This window comes from Malania oleifera, chromosome 2, assembly GCF_029873635.1.
Source record: "Malania oleifera isolate guangnan ecotype guangnan chromosome 2, ASM2987363v1, whole genome shotgun sequence".
Lineage (NCBI taxonomy): Eukaryota > Viridiplantae > Streptophyta > Magnoliopsida > Santalales > Ximeniaceae > Malania > Malania oleifera.
The window spans coordinates 32648554-32659420 of record NC_080418.1 but is presented as its reverse complement, the minus strand read 5'-3'; the positions used below and the strand labels follow the sequence as shown (position 1 = coordinate 32659420).

Here is a 10867-nt window from a genome sequence, read left to right as displayed (position 1 = left end):
AAAAATACTATCAATACACATAATCATCTGACTACCCTCGTGCTCCCGGTGCATGTCCAGCTCGAATCTGTACCAGGGCAGCGTGTGTTGCGCAACATTAGGCGCCAACAACTGATCCCTCCACCTGTACACAATAAAACGTAAGTTAGCAAGGTGTAACCACTACTACGTACTACAACTGAAGCAAATGATTTTCAGTTCAGTTACTAACCTCCACGCGAGTGGGGCTGGGTCAATCGGTCGTCCGTCCTCATCCCTCAGAATAAGACGTCAGACACCGCGGCGTGTAGGAGCTAACGATGTGAATCTCTCCTATGCCCAAACCTGCAATAAGCGGAGTGCTCCTACGATCTGTGAGTGCGACACGTCAGCGGCGCGGCACATCTCCCGGTACAGCCAGGCTAACATCGTAGCACCCCAACTATAATGGCGTATCTCTCCTCGCTCCACGAGCAGTGGAAGGAACATCAAGTGTGTGTAACTCCGTAATAGGTCGCAGAACAACGTCCCACATATCAATCGCAGCATGTGGGCAAGTGCGTGACACGCTATAGTCTGATCATCAGCATCAGTCGGAAGCTGGCAAAACATCTCCCCCTCTAGAAACCGCATGCGATTGCGGGCACCAACAAGCTCACCATCTGGGGGCACCACTCCTAACAATCTCTCGCACATGCGGCGAAGTCCTCCCCCCTGACCGACGCCTCCATCCTGTACTGGTCCAGCTGTACGACCAGTGACGGGCAACCCATTAATCGGTAGCCCGAACAACACCGCGACATCCTGTAATATGATAGTCGCCTCCCCGTGCGGTAAGTGGAAAGTGTGTGTCTCTGGCCTCCATCGCTCGACTAACGCGGTCACAAGATGCCAATCCAACTGGATATGGCCAATCTGATATATCCTATAAAAACCCGCGTCACATATCCAATCAATAATGCGAGGGTCTGCGCCTATCCTATCCTGTACGCTCTGACTTCCCCCTCGGCAATATAACACGTCAGCATGCGAATCGGTCCACGCCCGACTGGACCGGTGCCGGTCGCCCATACACAGTACAGTAGTATCGAACGGCCCTGGATCGATCCTGCCAACAAGCCAGAATATTGAAAGCATTAACATAGGAATCATAAGAATTGAGTATCTGTCCCCGATGCTTTGTATGGTGGAACCAAACAAAAATCTCAAGGTTTATCCTATATGTGTACAAATGAAAATGTCTCACCAAGTTTCATCTGAACATACACTATTCTCGATTGATGGACACAGTGACTCAATTGCTCAGAGACAAATTGAGCATGGAGCATTCGCATGTTCACCGAAAAATGAAAGCGGTCTGAGGATTTAACATTTGGAAACAAATTTTTCAAAAGGAATGAGTAGAATGGCAGCTGAAAACTTGTTATGACGCAAGGAGTAAGAGTACGCAAATCCTGGATAACCTATAAGTTATAAGTCAGTGCGAAGGTCCAGCTGCATCCCCAGGTTGGGTCCTTCTCGAACATCTTGTGCGGTTATGTCCTTCTTGACGGCATATGCTACACGTGATATGTTTCCGACCTTCCCGAGCATCCATCTCATTATGTATACGTGAGCTCCTAGGCCGACCTTTATGTCTAGCGTATGCAGGATTTGCTTGCAAGTTTGGCAACGAGCAAATTGGCCAATATGCCTCATGCATGATTGGATAAAATTCTGCAGCATATGTTGCATAGTGCTCGGTAGTGCTCCAATATGGCTCAACAAACTGGCTCGCATTTAGGCGTGTCTCGGCACAGGCTGCAAGAAGGTGCGAGCAGGGATAGTGTAAAGATTGCCACTTCCCGCAAGAGCATTCGCACCTCTAGATGCTCAAAGTTTGGACATTGTTTCCTTTATGGGGTCCCCGCTGCGCGGTTATGATGCTAAAAGTACCCCTAGATAGGTTGAACATCGTGACTCGTTGTCCGGTCGCCTTCAGCTTCCTTCTTTCCATCGCTAGCAATATATGCGGAGTTAACATATTTCCTCCAAATATTGCATTACGAGCAGACTCCTGTCGGCTATTAAAGTAATGTGCAATGCAATAAAATGTTAGTTGCACGAGAGCCGTTATGGGAAGGCTACGTGCGCCTTTTAGGACGGCGTTGAAACATTCGACCAGGTTGGTGGTCATGTTTCCATACCTCTTTCCACCGTCGTGGCACTGAGTCCACATATGAGGAGGGATCTGATCGAAGAACGACTTGGCTGGCTCTCCATCCTCGTCGAATATCCTCTCAATCCAGGTGTCAAATTTTCTCACCTGATGCTCCCTTCCGGCTCGCTCAGCTATTCGCTTCATATTGACACTCCGCACTTTCGTATTAAAGTTGCTGACGACATGTCAAAGGCAAAATCGGTGGTGCGCACGTGGTGGTTGCCAATCAGGATTGTGCTGCACCGCAGTGATAATCCCTGGATGTCGATCTGATATGAGGCAAATGTCGTCCTTGTTGGTAATCAAACGCAGAGAACACAGAAACCAATTCCATGTGTCGAGGCTTTCCTCTTGCACAATAGCGAATGCAAGGGGAAATATTTGCCTATTTGCATCGGGGCACGTCGCAATAAGGAGTTTGCCCTTGTACTTACCGTACAAGTGTGTCTCGTCCACACATATAACGGGAGGGCAGTGACGAAAATCCTGAATAAATGCTGCAAATGATCAAAATACAGATACGAAGGTTGCGCTATTAGTGCTACCTGGAACCGGAGTTGACCTCCACCTGACTGTAGTCCCAGGATTGTACGCGCGTATCGCTTCCATCCACTTCGGTAACGTTTCATACGATTTCTCCCAATCACCGAAGACTTGGGCTATTGCCTTCTGTTTGCCCAACCAAACCTTCTTATAAGATATTGAATACCCGAATCGACGATCAATGAACTCCTTCAATGTAGCGATCGACGTCGACGCATCTCCCCTGATCATATTCACTATCTCCCCAGCAATGAGGGACAACGTGATTTGGTTATGGTCCTGCGATATAAGTTCATTCAGACACGTATGCAGACCACTATATTGGGTGATTTCGAAAAAACGGCGTATCATCCGATACATTGCACGCAATCTCCACGCGCAATCGTGGTCCTTACACCTAGGAACCCACAACTCAGGAGTAGATCGCACCACGTGGAAGTCATGGTGGGTGCGAGCGTGATATATTCGCACTGCGGCGATCAACTGATCTTTCGAACCGAAGAGCATCCCCTTACTCAACTCAGAGGATTCTTCCCAACGAGTGACGCGTATGGGAAGCTCATCGATCGTAGTTAAATCTGCAGTAGCTAGGTCAATATGACCGTACATCGGAAGCTCGCCGATGAATTGCACGTCAAACGTTGCGTCGTCTGTGTCATGGTGAGGTAAGTTCACATCATCAGGGACATCATTTAACCCTTCACCCATTTCCTGCTCGTGCATGTGTTCGTCTTCAATATGAACATCATTCGTAATGTTCATGCCCTCATCCAATGCGTCGTTCGCAATGGAAAACAATGATGCTGGTACCGCACTTGGGACGTCTTCGCAACCTCCCCGTGGAAACGTGTGAGGAACAGGTGCTTCGTACTCCGACGGTTGGAATGACGATCCCGGATATTCATTAAAATCGACCATGGACATAGCACGAACCTCCCCACCAACATCGACCTGATGTGTTTGTTCGGTGTCTTCACCGACTTCACCTAATTGCTTCGCGGGCTCATCTGGTTGCCTAACTGCAATTACACCCACTTGAGGAATAGTCTCGACATACAATTGCATCGTTAAATATGTCTCACCGACACAGTGTGCGTCCAATACAATGCGCAACCCATAATCATCTAATATCGAAACAGCCTCGTAGAACGCTGCATTATTTAACTCTCGCGCAGGGTATCTTGCAATCACCCGCAATGCATATTGATCTGGATCAATATGCAAATATTTATATATCTTCGTATATAATTTACTTAATTTACACCTACGGCCAATTCGAATAAGTCGAACTGGCCGACTACTATACCTAACACCATCTAATGTGGTTATAATGTTCCCCCCTATATATAAAAATACCGTGACTAGATCACTGCTTGAGCTTCCTACCATTTAGATCGGCGATCGGGAAATAAAACAAACCTACGCAAGACAAAATTGTATGTATAAGTGATGTGTAAATGAGACGAAATAACTAATAACTATAAACCAAATAGATGTATACAAATTCGAATGAATGAATGAACTTAGAGTTTGGACCTAACTTTCCCACCAAGAAAATAAATAGATGAATTCAACATTTATGAATAAACAACATGAATATGTATTGATTTTCCCCATATGACATATACTTCGGATTTTCCCAAAATTGTAATTCAACTTAGAATCCAAAGAACTATGAAATGGTTCTGTTAAGAGTAATTTTTCCAAAATGGTACTTCGTACTTTACCTCATTATGGGTTGGGTTGCCACTTAATTTGAAGTTCAATTTTGTTAAGTAGCCTTTTGAGGATTCATTGCTAATCCAAACAGCCATACTCAAAGGAGTTGAAAGGATCTTTTGGAAAAATGTTACTTAGGATGCATAACATCCCGATTCATGAAATGGGAATGGGATTGTCTTATGGCAAGTGCTTTAAAATGTGAACACTACATTTATATGGATATATTGGTGAAAAATACATAAATTCGGGGAGGAAAAAACTCATTATTACTCTCCTCTAATAATGTGACATTTTAGCTATCATCTCTACAGTGTTCCCAATCAGCGTCATCGACGGCGACTAGTCGAGGCCGGCTTCGCCCTCGTACCGTTGGATCTATAATGGTGCTCTGTCGACTGTGGCCTCCTTAGGCACCCCCCACACTAGGATCTTATACATATGGGGCTTTTTCATGGAATTTTTTATTTTAATTTGATCCCTAAGGAACCGCATTTTTTAGAACTGCTGCACCTACCAAATAACTTGGGTAATCCAACTAATTGTCTTCTGCTACTTTAGGATTCTAATGATGGTCAGCTGTTCAAGCACCTTTCTTTTTTGGTAGTTTCTGTGCAGTGTAGCAGTTGCCTCTATTTATATATTGGTTAAAGCCATTGTTCTATTACATAGGATGGACTAATGACAAAGGATGGGTGAGATAACCTTTCATAGCTAGAGCTGTGATTCTGTGAACATTGCCTCTGTGTATGTGATTTTGGGTGAGTTAGAATTGAGTAGATTGTTGGAAACCAAGTAGTAGGCTTGTGAGTATTGGTGAACAAAATACAAAAGAAATTTAGGCTATGAGCTTGGAGAACTAAGAAAACTCTTCACTCAAAGAGAACTTGTCAAACCTTGCCCACATGATCATCTGAGTCTAGGAGAGGGAGAACTCATTAATGTCCAGACAGCAAGTCACATTATAGCTGGATTCTTGAGTAGGCAGACAAAGAGGTAATAAATTTTATTTTATTTTCATAACTTACACACACACATTCCCAAAGCAACATTTTTTTCATAACCTACACACACACATACATATATATATATGGAAAAAATCCCACCCCAAATACTAGTGTCAAAAACATATTTTAACATTCTTCTCGAGATGGGTTAAAATTGGAGTCTCATGTATAAGAGAGAGATTATTGGAATTATTGTGAAAGGTACTAATAATCAATTATTAAGTATTTGGAAAGATTTATCCTATGAGTTAGCTTTTGAAATTGAGAAGGCGTAGCATCCAACAATATATATATATATATATATATATATATATATATATGAATCATTGTGCTGTGCTGGCCCTAATTTTTTTTTTTATTAGTTTCTTCAAGAACCAATTCATAAATCTAAAAATAAAATAAAACTATTTAGTTAAAGATTAGAAAACTGAAAAAGAAAACATATTATATAAATATGTTTCTTTATGTGGTCATATTTCAGTTTTTATTTTCAATTTTTAACTGTTTATGAAAAAAATTGAAATAGAATTCAAATTAAGATATATATATATATATATATATATATATATATAATTATAAAAGCAATAATATAATATTTTTCACAATTTTTCAATTGTCATGTAAAAAAAAGATTTTATTATAAAATAAATTTGGATAGTACAAAAATTAATTAAAATAATTATAATAAATTGTATTTTTATTTTTATAATATTTTTATTATATATTATTTGTAATTTTATTTTTTAATTATATATTTAAAATATCAATTGATTTAAAAATAATACATAAATATTTTTTAATTAAAAAATTTAAGTTATATTAATTTTCATAAATATTAACCAAACATATTGTCAAATTTTAATTTTTCAAATAGCCCTAAATTAACTGGAGAAAAGAAAAGAATAAAGGGAAAAGAAAAGCGTAAGGATGTGTTCAATGTTTAGAAAATAATTCTCAATTTTCAGATTCTTCTTTTGTAGATTATAAAAATATCACTTTTTTTTTAGTTCTTTAGCATTAATATAAGAGTCAGAATTTTTTATTTTAAAATTTTCAACATAATTATTAATAACCCGGAAAATAAGGTATAAGATCCTAAGATCTTATACATATGACAATACAATTTATAATTACAATGTGCACTCACATTAACTCAAAGCATCAATTAAAACCATACAATTTACATGTTATGTTCACAACTTTAGTGGATGTGCCCAATTATATTAAAAACAGTACAAGAAAAATTAAGAATTGAATAACAAAATTTCCCATTTTGAAAGTAAATCATATGATCTAATTATAATTGCACAATTATATTCAAAAGAGTAGAAGGAAATTCAACAAATTTATTGAGTAGAGGAAACATCAACAATTTCTAGGGTAGGAAAGATAATGCATTTTAGAATGAAACGACAATCCAAAAAAAATAAATAAATATTGAACAACACTTTGAATGGAAAAAATAAAATATTATCAGCAAAAAATTAAATTCAAATACCCAAACAATGAAATACAAATAAAATATTATTAGCAAAAAATTAAATTTAAATACCAAAACAATGAAATACAAACCTTAAGAGTAATGTTTGTCCACGAATCTTCTAGCACAAACCACAAACTCTCTCTCGAATTATCAAAACTTTCGATGAAATAAAAATAATGTAAAAAGCTAAGCACTGAACATGGAAAACATAGCTTACCTCATCTCCTTATATAACTTTCGATTTGATGAAGTCCGCAATGGTCACTTGCTCCGGAGTCTTCCTTCAACGGTCACCTGCTCGACTCTGCAACAGTTACTCTGTTCGCGCAAGAAAGGAAGAAGAATGGGCGAGGTTATTCTGAAGCAAATCTCGCTACTTGGAGTAGCGAGATTTGCCACGAGTCGAAAGCCGGGTAGAGGTAATTCAAAAGGCGGTTGGTAGAGCATTAATTATCCCAACAAAATCTCGCTACTCCAAGTAGCGAGATTTACCACGCATCAAATTGTGGTTGGCAGAGATTTACCACACGTCCAAAGGCGGCTGGCAGAGTATTAATTCTCCCAATTAAATCTCGTTACTTGGAGTAGCGAGATTTGCCACGCGTTATCACGAGCAAGACATGCAAAAGTAAATCTCGCTACTTCAAGTAGTGAGATTTGGTTAAATATCGCCACTTGGAGTAGTGAGATTACATTAGAGTAATTCTAGAAAATACTTCCTGAGGTATTATTTAATATATTTAAAAAAAAAAAAAAGTTAAAACCGGAAAAAACTCCCACTTTTTTTCCCAGCAACTGCCTTTCAGCCCCCTACGCGTTCCCGAACCCGTACCCGACCACTCTCTCTCTCTCTCTCTCTCTCTCTCTCTCTCTCTCGTGTCATACATCATACAGAAAAAATACTGATCCATTCACAGGGCGGAAACGCGCATCTCACGACCACGCTCCCACGCGCCACGCCCACAACTGATCTCTATCTCTCTGCAGCTATAAGTGTCCCTCCCTCCCCCTGCATTCGCCCCCCTGCTTCCGTCCCCCTGCTTCATTCCACCGCACCAGATTTCCTACAATGGCCAAGGTCAGTCAACTTCCATTCTTCGCATTCTTCTCTCTCTCTCTCTCTCTGCCACGTTTTACTTGTGGATCTTCTATTGCTGAAGGAAAGCAAGAACGGAGGACAGAACGCCCAAGGCCAAGGAGCGAACAACGAGGCAGTCCCCGACGCTGTTGTCCTGAAGATTAACTTCAACTGCCAGGGTTGTATTGACAAAGTGTTGAAATGCGTTAAGCAATTTAAAGGTCTGACCCCCCCCCCCCCCCTCTTTTCCCCTCGATGAGCTCACTCTCACTCTTCTCTGCTTCGTTCTTAGTTTGTTCTGCGCACGCTCTTTGCTTTCTTCATTTCTACTTTTCTTTTCATTTTATTACTTATTTCTCTCTTTATTTTTCGTGTCATCTTTTGGTACTCTGTTTTAGTCCCACTTTACAGAACGATTCTCGCTTTTTTAGTCCGATTCCACTTCATACCTATCAGTTCCACACCTCTTGCTCCTTTTAATTTCTTCACACTCAGATGAATCTAAAAAGTAAATTCAACCACTGTTGTTATAATCCTCTGTTTGTACTTTCTATTCCCCTCGGATTGAGTCGATAATTTCCGCTTTCGATTTCGATTCCATTTCGATTATACACTAATTTTTGTTTCCTAATTCTCGGATTCACTCGATAAATAGTCGGCTTTAAACTGAGAACCTGATTATATTTTTTCCTAAATTATTACCGTATTTTTTCCGCGTTCTTTGGTATCAACAATATTGACACCGATTTGTGCTTTGCGAGGGAAGGCGTGGAATCAATGACACCGGAGTTCGAGAAAAACAAGCTAACGGTGTTAGGCGAAGTGGATCCATTGAAGCTTCGGGAAGAAATCAAGCGGAAGACGAATAAGGACGCCGAGATAATCTCTTCGCCGCCAAAGAAAAAGAAAGACAACGGCGGGGGAGGCGAGAAGACCGCGGATGATAAAGAGGATAAAAAGGCTGAAGAGAAAAAAGCCAAAGAGGTACTGTTTCCCGTGCGCATGGCGCGCTAGATTCTATTTATTGCGCATTTGGCGTATTTTAGCTCAGAGGCCTGCAGTTTTTCTAATGAATGCGGCCACGTAGTGGCGCATGTTAGCATACATTGTACGGCGTCTCCATTGCGTCCTAATAGATAGGGGTGTACAAAATTTACCGAAAAATCGAGAACCGGACCGAAACCGAACCGTTTGAAGCTTCGGTTCGGTTTTTCGGTTTCGGTAATCGGTTTCGGTTTTGTATATATAAAAAATAGATTTTCGGTTTCGGTTTCGGTTTCACTCAAAAACCGAACCGTAAAAACCGAAAACCGATTATAATTTTAAAATAATTATCTATGGGAACTTTGATTACAAGTACATGAAAAAGAAATTATACCTATATTAATTTTTTAATTTAAATTATTGACTCATATTTTTCGAAGGAGTGGGGAAGGATTTTATAAAGAAGAATGAGAACAAAAACTTCCCGTTTTGGCCATGTGGGATGAGTGCTTGGGAAGAACCGAACCACCAGCTTGCTACAGTGCTACAGTGCTACTACCACAGCAGGCGCTAGGCATCATCTTCTCCATCTCCTGCCTCCTGGTAACCTGCACACTGCACAGTGCCGACAGGCGAGTGCCGACGGCCATGCCCTCCAAGTCTCCGACACTTACGCCCACACCAGCGACGCTCACGCCCACCGCCCACGCCAGTCGCCAACGCCCACATCTCCACGATGCTCACGCCCACCGCACACTGCACAGTGCCGACTACCATGCTCTCCGAGTCTCCGACGCTCACGCCCACCGCCCACACCAGTCGCCAACGCCCACCCCACATCTCCACGCCGACACAGTCACACACTGCAATGCCCAGTCGCCCACGCTCACGCTCACACAGACACACACAGCAACGCCCACACTCACGCTCACACAGACACACACAGGCACACTGGACACAGCAACTCCCACATCTCCACACAGCAACGCCCACGCTCACACACAGGCACACAGCAATGCCCGTCGCCCAAGCCAGTCGCTCACGGTCACGCCCACATTATCTTGGTGCTCTAGCCGTCCCACATCGATTGGAAATGGGAAGAAAAAATTTTCCTCACCCTATTTATTGAAGTTGGATCTACTTGCTAGGCTTTTCACTCAAAGTCGTGGCCCAGTTGGCCGTGGCCCAGTTGGCTGGCTTTATTTAATTACGTTTTTATATTGTTTGTTTAAAATTTGAAAAAACCGAATTAACCGAACCGAACCGTAAAATAAACGGTTTGGTTTGGTTTTAAATCGACGGTATACGGTTCGGTTGCGGTTCAGTAGTTTTAAAAACCGATAGGTTTGGTTCGATTGACGATTTTGGTAATAACCGAATCGAACCGAACCGAACCGAACCGTGTACACCCCTGCTAATAGAGGCTTCAAATCGGAACTTCGTTGAGGATTTGATGTCTCGGAGTTCGCCAGCATTTCCATGTCATTCAAGCAATTGCTAGAGCAGAGGCGCATTCTAGCAAACCATGAACGTCTGTGCTCTGTAATTATATTCAACTACCCATTCATTCATCTTTAATTAATGTGTCAGGCACAGGTGGATTTGAAGATGAAGAAGCGCTGCGCCTGCGAGGGTTGCGAAAATGGTCTACGCGAAAGAATTTCCAAGACTAGAGGTGAGATATACTGTGATCTATCATCTCCCGGCCGGTCCCCTGTTTCTTCATCTTGACGTTTTTGAAATGGCGATTCATGTTTGTTTGGAATTGAGGAGGGCCTAAGGGAGATTCGTACGCTGTTGCAGGCAATCTGAAATTGACCGCAGAGCCATCTGAGGATCTGATTGCGTTGAAGGGGAAAATGGACGCAAAGGCC

General features: G+C 41.7%; 1 protein-coding gene across 1 annotated transcript in view; it reads left to right on the top strand.

Moving 5' to 3' along the window:
• Positions 1 to 7835: 7835 nt before the first annotated feature.
• The window catches only part of LOC131147656 (heavy metal-associated isoprenylated plant protein 3-like), a 3583-nt gene continuing 551 nt past the window's right edge, over positions 7836 to 10867 (top strand). The window contains exons 1-5 of the mRNA XM_058097169.1: positions 7836 to 8009; positions 8092 to 8230; positions 8776 to 8993; positions 10584 to 10668; positions 10797 to 10867. The exon at positions 10797 to 10867 is cut by the window's right edge and continues 551 nt beyond it. Of these exons, the coding sequence (XP_057953152.1) occupies positions 8001 to 8009; positions 8092 to 8230; positions 8776 to 8993; positions 10584 to 10668; positions 10797 to 10867 (522 nt within the window). The 5' untranslated portion in view covers positions 7836 to 8000. The remainder of the gene's footprint in view (positions 8010 to 8091; positions 8231 to 8775; positions 8994 to 10583; positions 10669 to 10796) is intronic.